This window comes from Vicia villosa, linkage group LG1 (assembly GCF_029867415.1).
Source record: "Vicia villosa cultivar HV-30 ecotype Madison, WI linkage group LG1, Vvil1.0, whole genome shotgun sequence".
NCBI classification, from domain to species: domain Eukaryota; kingdom Viridiplantae; phylum Streptophyta; class Magnoliopsida; order Fabales; family Fabaceae; genus Vicia; species Vicia villosa.
The window spans coordinates 46,778,667-46,800,632 of NC_081180.1; the positions used below are offsets into that span (position 1 = coordinate 46,778,667).

Sequence of the window (21,966 nt, forward strand, 5' to 3'; positions counted from 1 at the left end):
TTAATGTCCAGAATAGTTATGAATAAATTAAAAGTATACTATAATGATAGCAAATATGACAGAAACTGAATAATACAATAGAAGATGATTTATTATAGGGAAATACATTATTTTTAAAAGAGTGAAGACCCATTTTGGTCCCTCACAATAATCACACAACCCAAATTAGTCCCTCACAAACAAAAAAGACTCAATTTAATCCCTTACAAAATTTAACCGGACCATATTAGTCCTTAAGTTAATATTTTTACCAAATCGGTTTTTTTTATACTTTTAAACCGTGACTGGACTGCCACGTTGGCTTTTATTTTTCTTTTTCATTTTTTAAAATACTAAATTAATTTTTAATTATAATTTCATTTTTAAACAACTCTGAATTAATAATATCAAAAAAGCAAAAGAAAAAATTTATATGAAATTGAACCTATCACCTTAAAAATATAATTTATTCAATCAAATCACCGTTAAGAATTATTTTTACAATATAAAATTTAAAAAATAAATATCTAACATACAGAAACAAATTTATTTTATATTACAGCGATTCGTTTTATTTATATTTTTATAAAACACACTAATAACGATAACACAAATTAATAACAAATTTGATAATCTTTAATTATCAAATAAATACTTGTCAATCTTAATAAAATAGTCAATAACTATAACATAAATATCATATATAAAAAAAATGGCTCTAGAAAAGACCAAAACGCCCTTGTTACTTCCACAAAGTGCCATGTTTGTTGTTTTCTCAAACCTACTTCCGTTTTCTTTACCAAACGTCTATTTAATTAATCTATTTTCAACTTTTAATATTATTTTATATTTTTAAAACCAGCAATGTCTTATCAAGCTCAACCTTTTTTATTTTCTCTACAAACTCAGACCCTAAATCACTCTTCTTTTCTCCCTCACACACCAAATACTCCCAACAATCTTCTTTTCTCCCTCAAACACCATTATTGATTTAATCAAATATATATATATATATATATATATATATATGTAGTTATTCAAGGATTTCAATCAAATAAATTTTATTAATAAAAATAATAACATTTCCAATCCTTTGAAGAAATTAGCATTATTGATTTAATCTTTTTGAGATTCTTTTATATTATTGATACAATCCCAAAAAAATGGTATAATATGATTAATGCAAGGAATAATCTTTCTTTAATCAATAAATTATAAATAAAATAAATTATTCTTTGCTAGTGATCCTTTATTTTATATATATATATATATATATATATATATATATATATATATATATATATATATATATATATATATATATATATATATATATATATATATATATATATATATATATTCGAGAGCTAGATCATAGATCTTCATAATAAAGGGTTAAATATACGTTACTCCCTGCAATATAAGCGAATTTTAATTTACCCCTTAAAAAGATTGGATTACCCCTATAATATAAGCAAATTTTGATTTACACCCTTTAAATATATATATTTTTGGATTACTCCAGCAATATTGGCAAGTTTTGATTTACCCCTTTATATTTTTGGATTACTCCAGCAATATTGGCAATATTGTCATAGAATTTTCACTGGAAATACAAAAAAAAAGTATTTATAGGAGGTAAACCAAATCTCGCTTATATTGCAGGATAATGTATATTTAACTCTATAATAAATTATTATTTTTTTATCCTTCAGGTAGAGCTGTCAAAATGGGCTAGCCCATACGGGCCGGCCCGTCAGGCCCGAAAAATCATAGGGCTTGGGCCTTAAATTTAGAGCCCATATTTTTCAGGGCCTTTTTAGCCCAGTCCTGAAAAGTCCGCTACCCATTAGGGCTAGCCCATATGGGCCGTGGGTAGCCCATCATGCCCGCAAAATTATAAATTTTAAAAAAACATATTAATATTTGAGAAAATAGGTGATGCCCTGACAGTGTAAAATATTTTTACACTGTCAACCAATCACCACCCATGTATCCAATTAAATCATTTTTTTATTTAAAAAAAACTTAATGACATGGCACATTTATAATTTTCTATTGGATGATAGTGTAAAATTATTTTACACTGTCAGTGAACTACCTTTTAACTCATATTTATATTATCTTACTCCAAAATAGCATATTGATTTTTCTCACTTCACTAAATAAAATGTGTTTGGTTCAATTTTTAGAAGGGGAGAGGAGGGGAGGGGAGGGGAGGGGAGGGGAGCAAAATCCCTCCAAATGACACTTTTTGCGTTTCTCCGAATCGGGGGATTCGGAGGGGAGGGGACGAGATCTGAGTTTTAATATTAATTAAATTAATATATTTAATAAAATATCCTCAGTTTTATTTTATTATTTTAAAAATATTATTTTCTTTCATGTTCCTACTTTTTTTTTTGTGATTTTTTCTCTATTGCTTCCATCAACTTATTATAATTATTTTTCACCTTCAAATTATTTTTTATTTTTTTTATTTAATAAATATTATAATTACTATAATTTTTTTTATTATAATTTATTTTATATATTCAAAAGTTGTTATCAACGCATAGTTTATTTTGTATCGAGAGTTATAATACGAATCAAGTGTACTCAATTTTTTTAATATTATGCGATAAGTTATGACTGTTTAATCACGCAGTTATACAAATATTATTTGCAAGAAAATATTTATGAAATTTTTACAATTGAATATCATATCACTTATATAAAATTACAAGGATAAAATTGTAGATTATTATTAAAATTTCTCCCCTCCCCTCGTGAACCAAACATATTTTTAACCGAAATCCCTTCCCTCCCCTCCCCTCCCCTCGTTTGAACCAAACATATATATAATTACAAAAAATCCCCTCTCCCCTCCCCTTCCCTTCCCTCCATTAAAATCCCTCCCCTCTCCTCCTCCTCATTTGAACCAAACAGACCCTTAGGAAATTCTTTAGCTCTTTGATGGCTTGTCGAGCAGAGATGTTCTAGTGCCATTTATGCATGGTCAGGGGTATTGATTACATTCTTTCTCTGCTGGATAGGTGATTCTTCTAAGCCACCTGACCCTATGATAAAATTAATATGTGAGATATTTAATAAGAAGTGGTCAGGAGTGTGGGCTGAGCTTGAATGTTGGGATCATGTGAGATATTTAATAAATTTATTATGAGATGACGAAGTACAAACAAAATTATATTATTTGGAATATCATATACTATTCAAAATTATGAGATGTGTGTAGTGGAAATAATATTATATCCTAGTTTTTTTCCACCTAAATAATATATTCTAGTTCTAGTGGAAATGGCATGCGGTTGTTCTCTAGGAATGTAGACCATAAGCTTTTCACAGGTTCTCGAGTGGGCTCCTCTCAAACTGTGGTATCTCTTCTTCAGTATGCGGATGATACGATTATTCTAACAGATGCCTTCATTAAGAACGTCTAGCTTATCAAGATTATTTTCTGTGTGTTTGAGCTATCATAAGGCCTTCAGGAGAATTTTTCTAAGAGTAGTCTCATAATTGGTGTGAATTCTGACCCTGCTTTTCTTGACCTAATAACTTGTGATTTCCTTCATTGTCAACAAAGATCTCTTCTGTTTAAGTATATTGGTCTCCTTGTAGAGGCTAGTTCACGTTTGTCTTCTTCGTGGGAACCCTTAATTAGCCTCATCAATAGGTGACTTCACTCGTGGAGGCATATGTATGTGTCCTTGGGAAGTAGTGTGGTTCTTCTTAGCTCTGTTATTAATGCAATCACTATCTTCTTTCTGTTTTTTCTAAAAAATCCTGTTAAGATTTGGAAGAAGATTGTGAAGATCCAGAGGAGATTTTTATGGGGTGGTGTCAAAGGTGAGTCAAAGATCACCTAGGTTAGGTGGTCTGATGTTTGTAAGTTGTTCCATCACTGTGAACAGACGGCTATGTCGAAGTAGGAGTAGTAACCTCTGTATCATCACCAATGGCAATATCCTCAACAACAATAAGGACCGGATCTATGACAGCTGCCTCATCTACAATAGGGGAATCGATCTCAGCCATATCATCACCCATCTCCTCATGTGAAACAACCAACTCATCAGCTACCGCATCTAAAACGACCACCTCAACAGCAACAGGTAGAACATTTGTACTTGCACCCTGCACCTCTTGAGCATGACAACCTCAACATCATCTTTGGGCTGCTCGTCTAATCTCACCACTCAGCGTCAAGGTACGCGGAATTAGGCTTACTCAGTCATCTGTTTCTAGTGAGAACCAGTTTGAGCTACTCGTCGAGCCTTTAGGTAGGAAGTACTCTGCCTCAACAACCCTAACTCTGGTTGCCGCTCTATCAGTGGTCCTGCCTCCAATTATGCTGATATTTCCCCTAGTCTTCACTGCAATATAAAAAATACAAAAAATTAGTGAACTACCGCAATTTTCAAATTTCTAACTTAGTATCAAAAATTCTAAATTTTCGAAATCTTTCAAATATTTTGAACAACCGTAAATAATGAAATTTCTTGAAGACATATGTATGAAAACGTCTCAGAAATTCCAGAATTTCTAATATAAATGAATTCAAAAAATATTAAATTTTCTATAATTTTCGATAAAAAATTATATATTGTACTGGCAATTTTTTTTAATATTTCCGTTAAAAAAACTCACTTTTTCACAATTCTGATGATATAACTCATTTTGAAATTTCTGCAACGCTTACTGAATTTTGAAAATAATTGAAAAATTTACAAGATTATTAAAGTTAATTATTTGAGTTTGAGACATCAAAGTATAAGGAGGGTGGCAAATTAAAACCCCATTATGTTAATATGTTATAATATGTTATGACGCTTCAAAGATGGCTCTCATAAAATATCATTATTTAATCTGGGGAGTATTTTTTTAAAGTAGCCGGCAACATCGCCGCCAAACCAAACGAATGTGTGAATTAGCCCTCAATAAATAGGGTCCGCCTCACACAATTATTTAACTTCTAAGTTTGTTTTTTTGTGTCAAATAATTCAATTTTCTTTACATAAGTCAAGGAATTCAACTAGTAAGTTGATATATATGAAAATTTTCCTCTTCCAGTAAAGGTGGGTTTGAATTTGAAAATTTAGCAGTCCAAATAAGCCCTTACAAATCACAATAGCATCCACATCAATAATAATTGTGAGTCCTTTATTTTGGTAGGTGATAATACTATGTATCCTTTCGTTGACACTCACTTCTTTATATAATATGCCCTTTTTATTTAATAAAAATATTTGAAGTTAGTTGCCAGAGTTATATGATGGATTGTGTTTGGTATTTGTTTGGATGAGACTCCATAGGGGTAGACAAAATAAATTTAACCGAACCTATCCCTCTGACCCATACAAACCGAATGCAATTCGGTCGGGTAAAATCCAGGTTTCGGATCCATCGGGTGATACTTTATTAGTCATGTCTATGCATGTGCATATTTAAATGATTGTTTATTATTGTAATTCTTAATTTTATATGTATAAACTGTATTTTGTGTTAGCTCTGCTATGTTTGTCAATATATCTATCTATCTATAGTTGTGCCTTTAATCATGCGTTTGATTGTTTGATTATGATAATAACTGTTGTAGTTATGTCATTACGCATTTGTGAACAAGTCAATGCTCTTGGTGTGTTATTATACAAGTGCTTGTTTTATAATGTGTGTTACATAGTATTTATATTCACAATGATTGTTAATACGTGATTGTTTGTGGTATTTTAGAGGTGGTATGCGATAAATTATAGTGTTGCAGAATTCTGCAGGGAAAAATTATTTTTCGTCATTTTTTGCAATATATTTCTACTAGTGAATAACCATTGAAAAAACTATGCTTTTATTGAATTCACCACACACTTTTTGCTATCAACTTAGCATTACAAAGCCTTTATATAGACTTGAAGGAAACTGATAGAGAATATAAATAGGTTGATAATCAAGATGAGGACTCTTTGGTTCTCTCAATCTTAATGATACAACTCTACCATAAATCTAAATAAAGACAATCATTATAATGTGATGGTTACACTTCTTTCATAATGCTTACTAAAGATAGTGGTGGTTACAACACGTTAATTTTAACAATCCCCCTTAATGTGTTGCTCTTTAACTCTCATTGCTTCTCTAAGTTGTTGAAATTTTCCTCTTGGTAGTGCTTTAGTAAAAATGTATGCAAGTTGCTCTTGTGAACCGCAGAACACTAACTGCGCATCGTCATCTTCGATCACACTTCGAATGAAGTGGTGCTTTATATTAATATGTCTTGTTCGACTGTGGAAAATGGGATTCTTCGCCATGGCTAATGCTGATTTATTATCACAGTGAAGCAGCAGACTTTCTTCTTGTTTTTCTCCTATATCTTCAAGTATTCTTCTCAACCACAATGATTGTTGTGTAGCCAAACTAGCTTCCAAATATTCTGTTTTGGATGAAGATTGCGCTACACTGTCTTGTTTCTTCGTACACCAAGAAATTACTCTTGAACCCAGACTGAACACATAACCAGTGCTTTTCATGTCATCAACACTTCCATCCCAATCACTATCGCAGTAGCCTTTAACTTCGAGTTTAAAATTCTTTTCAAACCTGATTCCATGCTCCATGGTTCCCATGACATACCTTAGAACTCTTTTTGCTTCTCCAAGGTGTAAGTGACTCGGTTTACTCATAAACCTTGAAAGTAAACCGGCAGCGAACACTAAGTCGGGTCATGTAGCTGTTAGATAAAATAAACTTCCAACCAAACTTCTATACATGCTTACATCTACTAATCTTCCATCATCTTCCTTCTTTAATTTTTCATTCATCACTAAAGGAATATCAACAGATTTGCAGCCATTCATGCCAAACTTTTTCAAAATATTTTCAGCATATCTCTTTTGACAAATAAAAACTCCATATTCATCTTGGTAAAACTCAATACCAAGAAAGTGATGTAGCAAGCCAAGATCACTCATCTCATATTTTTTCATCATTTCTATTTTAAAATTTTCAACCAATTTCTTGTTGTTAGTCGTATACACCAAATCATCAACATAAAGGACAACAAGAAGGATATCATCTTTACCTTGATGCTTCACATACAATGTAAGCTCACTCCGACTTCTTTGAAATCCTTGTTGAATGAAGTAGCTGTCAATTTCACTATACCACACTCTAGGGGCTTGTCTCAATCCTTAGAGAGCTTTCTTCAACTTGTAAACTTTTTCTTCTTGGCCTTTAGTCACAAAGCTTTGAGGTTGATGCACATATACCGCTTCTTTTAATTCTCCATTCAGGAAAGCTGACTTCACATCAAGTTGGTACAGGTTCCACCCTTTCTGAGTTGCTAATGCAATAACTCTTCGTATAGTACCCAATCTTGCAACTGGGGCAAAAGTTTCATTATAGTCAATTCTAGGTTGTTGTGCATAGCCTTTTACTATCAATCTAGCCTTTGCTATTTGAATTGACCCATATGGATTATGCTTCAATTTGTACACCGACTTAACTCCAATAGCTTCTTTGTCATTTGGCTTTTCAACTAGCTGCCATGTTTTGTTTTTCTCAATGGCATTTATTTCTTCTTGCATTGCATTCCTCCAACCACCATCTTTGATTGCTTCATCAAAAATTTTTGGTTCCACAACACAATAGTTGCATATTGCACAAATATCACTCAAATCCTTTAATTTTATTGGAGTTATGCTGGGAGATGATGAACTTGGAGAGGATGAGGAACTTGGTGTACATTGGGTTGGCTGCTCATTCTCAGTTTCTGAATTTTGTTGTTGTAATATGATTGCAGGGACTGTTTTCTCCTTCATTTTTTCTTCTTCCCAATTCCAAGAAGCGTTCTCATCAAATACAACATCCCGGCTAATGATCACTTGGTTTGTCTTCAAGTTGTAAAGTCTATAGCCTTTTGACATGGAACTATAGCCAATAAAGACACATCTTTCACTTGTTTCTTCCAGCTTTGTCCTCTTTTGTTTAGGAATTTGAGCATAGCAAACACATCCAAAAATTTTAAGATGGTTCATCGACGGTGTACTTCCACTCCAGGCTTCAAATGGAGTCTTTTTCCACACGACCTTTGTTGGACACATGTTCATCAAATACACAGCAGTGTTAATGGCCTCATGCCAAAAGGTTTTAGGCAAACCTATCTCAAGTAGCATAGATTTCACCATCTCTATCACGATTTGGTTCTTTCTTTGAGATACACCATTTTGCTGAAGTGTATAGCCAACAGTGAGCTGTCTTTCAACACCTTCATCTTCACAAAATTTGTGAAATTCATTTGAGGTGTACTCCTTCCCTCGATCACTTCTCAGCATCTTGATAAATCTGCCACTTTTTTTAACTAATTCTTTAAATTTCTTAAAGATTACAAACACTTTAGATTTTTTTCTCATGAAATATACCCAAGTCATGCGGGTAAAGTCGTCAATAAACAAGATAAAGTACCTATTTTTTCCATGAGACAAAGTATTCATAGGCCCACACACATTTGTGTGTACAAGTTCCAACACTTGTTTGGCTCTCCATGCACTTTCCTTTGGAAATGGTTGCCGGCGGTGTTTGCCAAGCACACCATCTTCACACACACTAGATTTTTCTTCGATTCTTGGAAGCCCATATACCATCTTCTTTTGATAGAGTAACTTGAGGCTTTCGTAATTTAAATGCCCAAGTCTTCTGTGCCATAAACACGAGTCATTCTCTTCTCTGGCCATCATGCTTACATTTTTCTCATAGTTAAAAGATAGTGGAAAGCTCTTGTTGCTAGTCATCTTCACAACGGCAACACTTCTTTTTTCTGAGTCAAAAATTATGCACTTTCTATTCTCAAAGTTTAGAGAATAGCCGTGCTCCAGAAGTTGTCCAATGCTAAGCAAATTTTCGTCTAATTCCAACACATAAAGCGTTTCATGTATGACTTTGCTTCCTTGCTTCGTGGTGACTCCAATGCTTTCTTTCCCTTTCACTTTGACATGTTCTCCATTGCCCAATTTAACTTTTAAGCCGAATGAAGATTCAATGTTTATAAATGCTTCCTTCTGTCCGATCATATGGTTGCTACAACCGTTGTCCAAATACCAAACATTTTTACCTTCTTGCAATGCTTTTTGACAAGCAAAAAACAAATTTCCTTCATCAGATTCTCCTTCGTACGAAGCATGTTGCTGATTTGCAAGACGACAATCCTTTTGAATGTGCCTGAATCTCTTGCAATTGTGGCATTGCGGTTTGCCTTTGTTCCAACATTCCTTCTCATCATGAGTGCCGCTGTTACAAATTTTGCACCATTTGTTTGATGCTTCATTCCATCTTCTGCCATTTGCGCCTCTTCCAGATCTGCCACGTGAGTTTCGACCTATGCCTCTGCCTCTTCCAAATCAGCCACCTCTAGAAGACTCACCTCTAGTTTGTATTTAGGGCTTATTTTCACCATTGTTGGGCTGAATGTTGAGTTTAGATTGAAAGGCACTCTCAATTGATTTTTCAGAATTTCGTAACATCCTTTTCTCGTAGGGTCTCAGAGACCTCATCAACCCTTGAACAGTCAAGGTTGATAAATCCTTGGTTTATTCTATCACACCCACCATTGGGTCAAATCTTGCTGTCAAACCAATCAAAATTTTGTCAACAATTCTGCGATCTTCTATCGTATCACCATGTGACTTCATTTGATTCACCAACTCGGAGAGTCTGTTGAAGTATTCGTTCAGGATCTCGTTCTCCTTCATCCTTTCATTTTCATAATCTCTCTTAAGAGATTGAAGCTTCACCGTTCGCGCCTTTGAGTCTCCTTCAAACTCTTGTTGTAGGATACTCCAGGCTTCTTTCAATGTTTTAGCTCTCATAATCCTTGGGAAGATGGATAAAGAGACTCCTCTTTGAATCATCGCGAGAACTCCAACATCTATGATCTTCTTCTTCTTCAACTCTTCAAGTCGTTTGCTTGATTCTTCAGCCGTTTCTTTGGATTTTTCAGCCTCTGTTGGTGCCGGTTCTGCATACCCGTTTTTAACATACACTAGAACATCCAAAGATGTGAATATAGTCTCCATTTTAACAACCCAAAAATCATAGTTCTCTCCTTCAAATAGAGGAACTTTGACATTGTTGTAAGTTGCAGAAGAGTTGTTTGTGGAAGCCATAAAAAATTTTCTTGGAAGAGTTGCTTCCACAAACATAGCCATAAAAAATTGAAGAAAATTCATAATAGATTCTTGCATTTATTGAAAAGGTTTGGTTCTTAAATAACCAATTTTACATAGCATATTCCTTGGAATCAGTAAAGGATAAAAATGACAGTTGTAAGTACTATACTAGCTGTCAAGGAATTGTTCTAGACTATTATATTACATAAGCAAGCTGTTGTCATTCTTCATTTACGTACCATAGAGGACGTAACATAGTCCTTCAGATATTTGGTTGGGCCTGATTATGTTTCTTTTGGGCCTTCCTTGTGGAACGGTGTCATCATATTGCTGACCCACTTATCAGCAACCAAAGTTTAAAAAAATTAAAATAAGAGGACAAAAATGCAATTAAGCTATACTCAAAGCAACTAAAAACTAAATCAAGTTTTATATACTAAATCAAGTCTTATAATTAATTTTAAATAAAACACGTTATCTCTCCATTAGATACTTTTGCTACTGCAAAATCACAAAAATTAGGTAATATTAGATCCTCAAATTTTAAATGAAAAATGAATTCTAATCCTATCAAACTCCTATGCAATTATATACTCCCTCCGTCTCATAATAAATATCTCATTTGTACTTTTTCTTTGTCTCAAAATAAATGTCTTTTTATAATATCAATGCAACATTTATTAGTGTCTTTGATACCTTTGGTGTGTAATTTGGTGTATTTTTAAACACATATGAATAATAAAAATAGAGAATTTCTTTATTGACCCCTCTATGGGGTGACCCCCAGCGAAAACTCAAATTTACCCTTATTTCGGAGATGTATTTCTGAAGTTTTTTTTTTAGATTTTTTCAGATTTCGAAAATGCATCTTCGAAAAAATTGAGATTTTGATTAATTTGGAGATACATCTCCGAAAACACAAAAAAAAATTTTGAAATTTTAATTAATTCAGATATGTATATCCGAATTTATCAAAATCCCAAAATATTAAAAATTTTGGGATGTTAATCAATAGAGGAGGGATAAAGTTTAATATAATATTTCTTTTTTCATATGACCAATAATTCCTTTTATATCTATCTAATCAATTATATATATTAACAAAACATTATTTTTCTCTCACATGAATAATCAATTTCAGATAATGTCAAATAAATAAATAAATAACACATAAGTCTACTTTTACAAAAATGAATTTAATTATTTTTTTAATTATAAATAACACTACTAAAAATTTGATCAACTAACGTACATTTTATATTACTACTAAAAATTTACTACCATATTAATGTTAATGAAAAAAATTCTTTTTCTTATTCTTAAAAAAATTTCTCATTATTTTCTTCAATTTTATTTAAATTAAAGAATAAAATTAATATTTATATGTGTAATATATTTACATATTAGAGATTCACTTAAATTTTAATTCTATTCACTTAACACAGTACTATTTACATTTACTACTATAATTTCTATCAAATTGATTTTATACGAAATAAAAAGTTTTTTTTAATTTTTTTAAAATATTCTCATTGTTTTTTTGATTTTATTAAAATTAAATTCTTTTATATTTAATTAAAATAAAATATCAAATAATTTATTTGTAAATAAAGTAATAGATAGTTTTCAAAATGTGCATAAAAAATTGTTGAAAAAATTTAATTATAAATAATAACTATAAAATATTTTAATTTAAAAAAAATGTTAATAATTATTATTTTATCTTAATGATAATGATATATATTTAATAATAATTTTTTCGGAAATGCATATCCGAAACATTCTAAGATTAAAAATTTGAATATTTCAGATATGCATCTCCGAAGACACCCCTCTCGCAAAAAAAAAAAAGTTGATTTCGAAAATGTATCTCCGAAAACACTTTTTTTTTTGTGTTTTCGGGGATGCATCTCCGAAAACACATTTTTTTTTTGTTTTCGGAAGTGCACTTCCGAAATTAACATTTTTTCAGAAAAAAAGTGATTTCGGAGATGCATTTCCAAAATATAAGGACATTCTGAAAATTTTGCCGCGGGTGACCAAGAAGGTTAGAGGATCAATAAAAAAATTCCCTAAAAATAATATATTTTGTTGGGATAAACAAATGGCTAGACAGATAAAGAGAAAGGCACAAAGGTAACAACATCCTTAAGGTAGCCAATTCTTGTTCGGTCAATGATACATTGATTTTACATTATTCAAATGTAATGGTTTGCCACCAAGTGCATATGTGAGTTCAATTCTATTTGGGTTTAATTGCAATTTTGGTCTCTCTATTATCATTTTTTTTAGTCTCTTTATTTTAGTTTTTTTTATGATTTTGGTCCTCTTATAAATCCGAAGGCAATTTTTAATGAAATGGAACTCACATTGATGATATGTTCAACATAAATCTTAAATAAAATTAGTTTTTTTTGAACATTTCACTGTTGAACTAGCACTGACACATCATTAATTTGAGCGTTATTTCATTTAAAATTGTCTTCGAATTTGTAGGGACCAAAATTCTCAAAAAAACTAAAATATAGGGACTAAAATTCCGGATTTTAAAATAGGGACCAAAACTATAAAAAATAATAACAGGGACCAAAATTGCAATCAAGCCTTCTCTTTGTTAATTACTAAAACTAATGCATATAAGATATAATTGATGAAATGGGTAATCCAAAATCATGCATCAGCAAAGAATTGATACTTTTGGATGTTGTCGATTATGAACCGAAGAGCTGAAATTGTTGTTGCTATTGTAAGTAGAAATGAAAATATAATGTTGATCCAATGCCATGCCTTCTTCTCAATTCTAGCTCCCTTTCCCTTTATCTTAATTTAAAACAAAGTCATAAACAAATTAATTAGTCAAGTATAATAATAATTAATAACATTCTAGAGAGTTAGTAAAGGATAGAGATAATAACCTTAAGAAAGAGCATGCTTGGGAACATGAAAGTGAGGGGAACAAGTGAAAATGAGCCAAGCAAATTTACAAAGTCACCCATAAAAGGAAATGCAGCAGCAACGAATGTGTTTCTGGTATAGAAGCAGATGCGTAGTAGAAATAAACGTTTAAAATTCTTTCCCGAATGCATACCCTTGTCGATTTCAAGAAATCTAGTGTCCAAAGCCTCGTGAATCGGTGCCACAAACATCTGCATTTTATTTGAACATTAGTTTGTTCAATTGCATTTCAATAAATACTTATATGATGAGATATATGCTAAATACTTACATGTTGAGAAACTATGGATTGTAGAAAAACGATGACGTTAACAATGACATTGATCCATCTTGGTCCACTTAAGTTTTCGGGAAGATAAGAAGATACCATTGATCCATAAGCCCAATATCCAATTATAGTAACACCATAGTAGAACAAGATTCCCACTGTAAATTGTGAGTACAAGGCTTTTCTCATGTTCTTTACCGCTGGTTTACGTAAAGTTGACTGTATTTCAGGAAGCATGCCACTGGTGTTTGTAACAATGATTGCAGAAATAGCACCAAAGCTATTGAATACCTTGTTCACTTTGCTTCCGGTGATGGTGAAATCTTTGTTGGTATTTGATTTACCATCTTTGACAACAACAATGAGAAGAAATACTATGTAAGCGAGGGTGATGACTGCAGAAGCTCCTAGCCAGTTTCTCATTGAGGATAATGTTGGAATGGAGAAGGAAAATATGAGATATGCTGCTCCGGTGATCGCTATGTAGTATTGAAGTCTTAAGGGAGAATCACTGAATTCTGCGTTGATTTCCTGTCATATAAAGGTAAAAACAATCATTTTTTTCTCAGAATTGACTAGTTCGATTCAAAACAATAGTTTATGTTTGTAGACTTGATTTTTACCTTCAGTGCTTTGCCTCCAAGGAGGATGAAACCCATGTTTTCAAGAAGAAGGGTCAGAAACTGAGAAATCCATGTGAGGTGATACATCTTCTTTCCTTCGGAAATTAAGGAGAAATAATTCAACTAAGAATCTCCTTCAGAGTTTCAATTAAGAGTACAATATGATTGAAGTTTGAAATAAAAGAATGTTAATTCGTTTCTGAAGCATGGATACTTCTAAAATCATGATGCTATATTGGATTTTGGTAATCAACTCATTTACTGTAACTGTTTCCTTTTCAAAAGATTATTTGATTGTTTAGTTTGGTGAATATGAAAATTGAAGATAGATTTCAATTGTTCTACATGTAGTTGATTGGATATGATTGGTTTCACAACATTTCAACTCACTAGTGTTGGAAGGTTGAACAACATATTCAGATTATGTCATACATGCATCTTGGTTGTCTACCAATATTGGTTGTTTCATGTTGTGGCTTGGTGTGTTAATTTAGACCAATTTTACACTTTCAGATTTATCTTTCTTTTAGAATACAAGTTTATTTGATTTTGAAGTACTCTCTATTTGTTATTTTGAGCTCCAGGTTTGTACATTTCTTTCTGCTAGTGTAGTGCATGGTGTTGTCTATAAGTGTTAGAGTTTAGTATTGTCTAAAGACCCTTTATCGGCTTATTGCATTCTTCTATCCATGGTTGAATGTTTTTCATATCTTTAGAGGTTAAGTTTAATTTAAAAGAGTTTTGTCGTGATTTGATATGCGGTCATTTGGTCTATTTAGTTACTGCGTAATGAGAAACACTTTTCTGATAAGATAACAAACATGAAAGACTTGAAAGGTACTAGAATTGTAAAATGCTCTACATTATGATTGAATAATATTTGTGTGTAAACTTCACACTTTACAATATGACAGTTACTAGTATTATATACTAGGCATAGCAAGTAACTGTAAAGTAACAAACTTTTAACCACCTAACCAACTATTTTAACTGCCTAACCTATATGGAACATAATAGTACAAGTATAATAAAATGTATAGAATACACACTTCTAATACTCCCCCACAAGATCAATGTGGTGGAAGTAAAACTACTTTGAGCTTGTTCCTCAAATCTTGGAAAGCAGCAGTTGAAAGGAGCTTGGTCATTATGTCTGCAAGTTGAGCAGAGGCAGGTACATGCTGAATCTTGAGTTTGTTGGCAATAACTCTCTCTCTGACAAAGTGCATATCCAGTTCAATATGCTTTGTTCTTGCATGGAGAATCGGATTGTGAGACAAAAGCACAACACTTAAGTTATCACAGAGAAGTGTAGGAGAAAAGTACTTCACTTTAAGTTCTTCTAGCAGTGATTCCAGCCATAGAACTCCTGCAGTAGTGTGAGCTAAGGCCCTATATTCAGCCTCAGCACTTGACCTAGCAACAATGGCCTGTTTCTTTGAACTCCAGAAAATCAGATTTGGACCTATGAAAATGCATGTACCAAAAGTTGATCTCCTATCATCTGGATCATTAGCCCAGTCAGAATCACTATAAGCTCTCAGAGAAAGTGCCTGATTTGGGTGAGCAGGAGATAGCAGTAGACCAAGAATGGATGTGCCACTCAAATACCTGATAATTCTCTTAACCATGCTTCAATGGCTATCCAAAGGATTTCCCATAAATTGACATGCCTTATTGACAAAATAAGCTATGTCTGGTCTTGTAAGTGTGATTTATTGAAGAGCCTCTACCATAGATTTGTAGAACAGTGAATCTTCCATAACATCACTGCCAAATTTGCTAGGCTTGCATTGACTGAGCATGGGGGAAGGGACTCCTTTTGAAGTTTCCATATTGAATCTAGCCAAGAGATCTCTAATGTACTTTGTTTGAGTGAGTATAAGAGACCCATTCCTCTGATATTTGACTTCCATACCCAGGAAGTATTCAGGGATCCCTAACTTTTTAAGAGCAAATTGATGATGAAGTTGGTTGATCAGTTTATGAATGAGATGAGATGAAGAACCTGTCACAAGAATATCATCTACATATACAAGCACATATAATACAACACCTTGATGATTGTAGGTGAAAAGAGAATGATCACACTTGCTTGCTACAAAACCAAAGCTAAAAAGTGTTTGATGTAACTTTTCATACCAGGACCTTGGAACTTGCTTTAGGCCATAGATAGCTCTATTTAGTTTGCAAACCAGAGTTGTATTAGATGTCTCAAATCCTGGTGGTTATTGCATATAGATTTCCTCTTGTAAGCTACCATTGAGGAAGGCATTGTTGATGTCTATTTGTTGAACATCCCACTTGTAGGTCGAGGCTAGGGTAAGAATGACTTTGATGGTGGCTGGCTTTACTACAGGGCTGAAGGTTTCATGGAAGTCAAACCCATATTGTTGGTTGAAGCCTTTTGCCACAAGTCTAGCTTTGTGCTTATTCAGGGTACCATCTGAGTTTTCTTTCAATTTGAAAACCCATTTACAGCCCATGGCTTTTCTGTGTGAAGGTAGAGTGGTGAGTGTCCAAGTATTTTTGGCTACCAGGGCATCATACTCTTGTTGCATAGCTTCAAATCATTTAGGTTGAGCTAAGGCTTGTTTGAAATTTGTTGGTTCACAATGAGCCAGAAATGTTTTGGGTTTGAGTTGCCCTATTTTTCCTCTAGTGAGCATAGCATGTTGATTTGCAACCAAGGGAGGTGCAATAGGCTCATTGGTTTTAGAGGGAGGGCTTTGAATATTTTCATTTGCTGGTTTTGTAGGTTGTAAGGAGACACTTTGTGCCTCTTCAGGGACAGAAGGTATATCTTTAGTGGGACTGGCAGGTATTTCAAGATTCATAGAAGGAGAGTTGGTAAAGGACTGGGTTGGACTCCATTATGGGGCAGTGTAGTCTGAACAGGACTGCTGCTATTCAATATTATATTGCCACTGTCAGTAGGTACAGTTGGCAGAATTATAGAGAGAGGAATAGACTTGGGGGGACCAAATGTACCAGACTGTGTTGTGATTTTGAACAAGGTCCGATAGGGAAAGACCTTTTCATTGAAAATCATATCTTTTGAGATGTATATTTTGCCATCACCACTTAGACATTTATATCCTTTGTGTTGTGGAGAGACCCCTAGATACACACACTCTGCACTCCTAAGTTGGAGTTTATTTTTGTTGTAGGGTCTTAGATGAGGGAAGCTAGAGCAGCAAAAAGTCCTTAATTTGGAGTAATCAGGAATTTGCTTGTAGAGAGCATGATATGGAGAGGTGAAGTTAGTGAGGACTGGTGTTGGGAGTCTGTTAATGAGATACACAGTTGCAGAAAAACTACGATCCCAATATTCCATATGAAGATTAGCATGAGCAAGGAGGGTTAATCCCATTTCTACTATGGTTCTATGTTTTCTCTCTACATACCATTCCGGTAAGAGGTGTGAGGACAAGTCAGTCTGTGATTGATGCCAAGATCATTGAGAAATTTTGTGAAGGGCATGTACTCACAACCAAAATCAGATTGGATAGCTTTGATTTTGGTTTGAAATTGTGTGTTAACAAATGTGAGGAATTGTTTAAAGACTCCTAGGGCCTCAAACTTATGTTTGAAAAAATACACCCAAGTATACTTGGTGTAAACATCTACAAAGGCTATATAATAGTAAAATCCTTGACTAGAAGGATTAGGGGAAGGTCCCCAAAGATCTGTATTAATAAGCTCAAATGGACTAGACTAAATAGTTGATGTTAAAGGAGCATAAATTCTATGAGATTTACCTAAGCAACAAGAATTGCAAAATTCAATATCATCTTTATTACTTAAAGAAAGATTACACAGTTTGAGCACAGACTTTACTGCTACTGCATTAGCATGCCCTAGCCTATTATGCCATAAGGAAAATTTATTAACATTGGAAACTGAAGAATTTATAACCTGTTCAGAACTCAACACATTGGCAGAATTTGCAGCAGGTTGCAAAGTGGACTCCAAGGACAAATTGGGAAAACAATATAGGCCATTAGCATCAAGGGATCCTTCTAGGAGTACCTCCTTAGATGCCTGAGATTTTACAATATAGTTATTAGCATGAAACTCAAAAAAGACTTTATTATCTTTGGCAAATTTGGAAACAGAAAGTAAATTACGAGTGATGCTAGGGACATGTAAGAGCTCAGATAGAGATAATAAGGGATATGAGGCAGCCTTAGATTTAATATGTGTTATCCCTACAGATTCAATATTTAAGGCCTAACCATTACCAACCAGGACTTTATTAGAGCCAGTGTATGATTGTGGGGGCTGAGTGTAAGATTTATGAGGAGTAATGTGATGGGAAGCACCCGAGTCAGCAAACCAGACCTGTGCTTCAAGATTGGTAGGAATGGAGAAGTTTTCTTGATTAGCCATTAATGTTGAGGCATGAGTGGAGCTTGTAGCTTTGTCCTTCTGATCATCAGTAGCAGAGGTGGATTGCTGAGTAGTCTTTGGTGGCACAGTTTCAAAATTCTCATCATACCTATGCCAACAATCTACCACTGAATGACCATATTTGCCACACAACTGGAAGGTAGGTCGATTCCCAAGTGTGAAAGTGCCACGAGCTCTGCCACGGCCACGTCCCCTAGAGTAGTTACCTCTGCCTCTTGCTTGCTGAAAGCCACCTTTGATGGACTTGGTATTAGAGTCTTCAATATGAGCAAGATTAGTTGTAGTTGTTGTAAGTGCAAGTTCTTGGCAATACTTATCCAATTGAGCTTCCTGAACATAAAGAAGCGCTTCAATGTCATATATGGATTAGAGTTCACCTTTGCCATAAGTTATCATGACAAATGGATTGTATTCCTCTGGTAAGCCTTGTAGAATCGCATCAATTTGATCTCTATCTGAAATAGGATCTCCAATTTCAAGAAGCACATCAGCAATAGCTCGAATACGAAGCACATACTTAGAAATTGATTGGTTTCCTTTCTTTGTTATTTTCAATTCGGCTCTGAGTTGATGAGCCCTATCTTTCATCACAGCATTGAAATGTTTGTGGATTTGATCCCAAATCTGATAGGAGTGTTTGCAAGAAAGAACCCTAGGAAGAACCGATTCCGAAATTGTAGAAAGAAGCCAAGAGAAAAGAGCTTGATCTTGAACGATCCAGGTTTCATATTCTTCAGAAACCTTGTTAGCAATACGATCATCATCGGATTTGAAGATCGAAGGGATTTGCAGATTTGCCACGAATTTGTGAAGTTTGTGGGAGAGGATGATACCTTCTACCTCTTGATTCCATAGGAGAAATTTGTTCTCCTGAAGCTTGATGGATATTTTCGGTCCAAAGACGCTATGATTTGTGGAGTTTGGAAACGATCCAAGTGGTGTATTTGGTTAAGGTGAAGCCGTCATTGATGGTGAAGACGAAGGTGCAAGAGGAAAAGATCGGAGCTTCTCTAAAGCTCAGAACTCAAGCAAGGTGATAATGGCGAAAAGGAAGAATAGCGCAAGAGAAAGGATCGGAGGCGATCGATACCATACTAGAATTGTAAAATGCTCTGCATTATGATTGAATAATATTTGTGTGTAAACTTCACACTTTACAATATGACAGTTACTAGCATTACATACTAGGCATAGCAAGTAACTGTAAGGTAACAAACTTTTAACCACCTAACTAACTATTTTAACTGCCTACCTATATGGAACAGAATAGTACAAGTATAATAAAATGTATAGAATACACACTTCTAATAAAAGGGAAGAGTATTTTTTTTACTTGCAGTTAGTTTTGTAGTCGGTTATCTATAAACTTACTCTTTTGTTGATTGGCTTTAGAATCGTATCTAGTGTCTTAAACCAATATCAGTTCATGGGGTATGGTCTGCATCGGAATGTTCAGTAGTTTTGATGTAGCCATGGTGTTTTTGGTTTGTTGATGGTGGATTTGATACTCCGAATTCTAAGGAGTGTGTTATTGGGTGGAGGTTTGTAACTCATTCTATTGCTTCGTTAGTTGCTTTTGTTTTGGTATTTCTTGTTGAAATAATAATATAAGTGTGAGTAAGTGGAGAAATAGTGTTATTCGATAGGAATATGGTGACTTGAGAATATATAAGTGAGAGAATTCACTCACCTATAATTTTAAAATTTTAGGTGGATAAGTGGTGTATCTTTCATAAATGTGCATAATCCTATCAATGCTTCATAATGAAAAACTCTCAACTTTATATCAATACTCATAATAGCTCCCCAACATTTCTTATGTCAGTTTGATAGTCGTATTAAACATTTCCTTTAATGCTTCGATGATTTCATCTTGTTACGTGTTGTAGTAAAGCATTGCCTAAATTAACCAAACAATTGGGCTCGAGTGGTAAACGAGCTCCTGCTAAGGACGGAGTTCGGGGAATACCGAGTTCGATTCCTGATGGGAACAATACTTGGCCAGCGCCATAACCTCTCGGCACGAACTCTGGATTACTAGGGTCTCTTTCTCCTAGGAACCAGAGTGCATAAAGCAAAAAAAAAAACATCGCCTAAATTGGCATTTAATTGTATTTTTTATGGGGTAACTGCCCAAAAAAAACATTGCAAAATAAGTATACTTTGAATAACAAATTTTTAAGAAATAAATTCTTATCAGTAACTTTAAAAAAATTCAGTAATAATTTTATTTTTAAATATTTTGTTTGAATTTTAATAAACTCATTAATAAATATGTATTTTTAATTTTATTTCAATTTTCTCTTTCTATTTTTAATTTATATCATATTAAATTTAATTTTTTATTTTTTAAATAATATTTATTTTGAGTTAAATTAGTTTTTTTTTTTTTTTTATATTCTATCATATTGGTTTCTAATCTACATCCAATTCAGAATATCAATTTTAAGTAAACATAATATAATCAATATTGAGATTAAGTTTAGTGAGATATTTATATACTCGAGTCATTTTATAAAAAATTTAAATAAATATTTAAAACTTGTCTATAAAAATATCCTTCCATAATTTGTTTTTGTGGTGCAAAACTTGTATTTGTGGTGCAAAAACATCCTTCCATAATTTGTTTTGGAAAATGAATAAAAAATTTAAAAAATAAAATAAAAAACTAACCATAAACAAATCCCATGAGATCTCTGTATCTGATGAATCTACGTCCATCAATGAAATGAAAAGCTGCCAAGAGCCAATTAGCATAAGCTGTGTAGAATCCAACAACAAAAAGCAATATAACACCCCAAGTCCAACCAAGTGGAACCATAATCAAATTCGAGAAACTGAATATCCAACCACAGTTGAAGCCTGTCACCAACATCAACCCCACTTGTTGCCACGAATCTGCAAATTAAAACATCATGTGAAAAACAAACTAGTTTACATAAAAAAGAATTTAGCTGATGAGAATAAGAACAAACAATACCTCGGTCAATAGTATGGGCAGTAGAAAGGTCATAACTATCATTTGGGATATCCTTTTCTTGAACATGTTCGGGGTTGTGAGTGAGAGAGTTGTCATTGGCATTGCTTGTTCTTCCTTCCACATCCATGGTGAATCTTAGTGCAAGATTTTGGTTGTCGAGTATCGAAAAGCTTGGAGCAAAATAAGGTGCAAGTGGATGTGAGTATATCAAATAATTTGGATGGATAAGTCAGTGGTCTGAAGAGAAGATAAATGATTGGAATTATGTTGTCGTTAACTTAAGGTGAACTATATATATTCAAACATCTACTATTTGAAGAGGTAAAAAACAAAACGAAAAAGGTGGTGAAATTAGTATTTTTCAGCTTTTTTTATTGGAGGACAAGTTTATTTGCCTTTAGTCTTAAAAACATCATATGAAAGGAGAAAATATTGAATATTTAAATAAATGATTCAGACACTCCCCATACATTTATTGTTTTAAAGTTTTAGACGAATATGTTGTATCAAAGTTTCTTTTGGTATGTTAGAGGCAACTTGAGGAGGTCAACGAGGGAGCATTTTAACTTCCACTCGGTCCCTTTCTCAAAACCA

The 21,966-nt window shown here is 33.4% G+C and overlaps 1 protein-coding gene across 1 annotated transcript; it reads right to left on the reverse strand.

The window, feature by feature from the left end:
• Positions 1–12,264: 12,264 nt before the first annotated feature.
• Positions 12,265–21,680, reverse strand: LOC131636694 (proline transporter 2-like). The gene is made up of 6 exons (XM_058907310.1): positions 21,373–21,680; positions 21,066–21,290; positions 13,980–14,074; positions 13,360–13,887; positions 13,049–13,279; positions 12,265–12,953 (listed from the first exon to the last, which is right to left on the reverse strand). The coding sequence occupies exons 1-6, from the start codon at positions 21,497–21,499 to the stop codon at positions 12,804–12,806; spliced, it is 1,356 nt and encodes a 451-aa protein (XP_058763293.1). The 5' UTR covers positions 21,500–21,680; the 3' UTR covers positions 12,265–12,803.
• Positions 21,681–21,966: the final 286 nt, after the last annotated feature.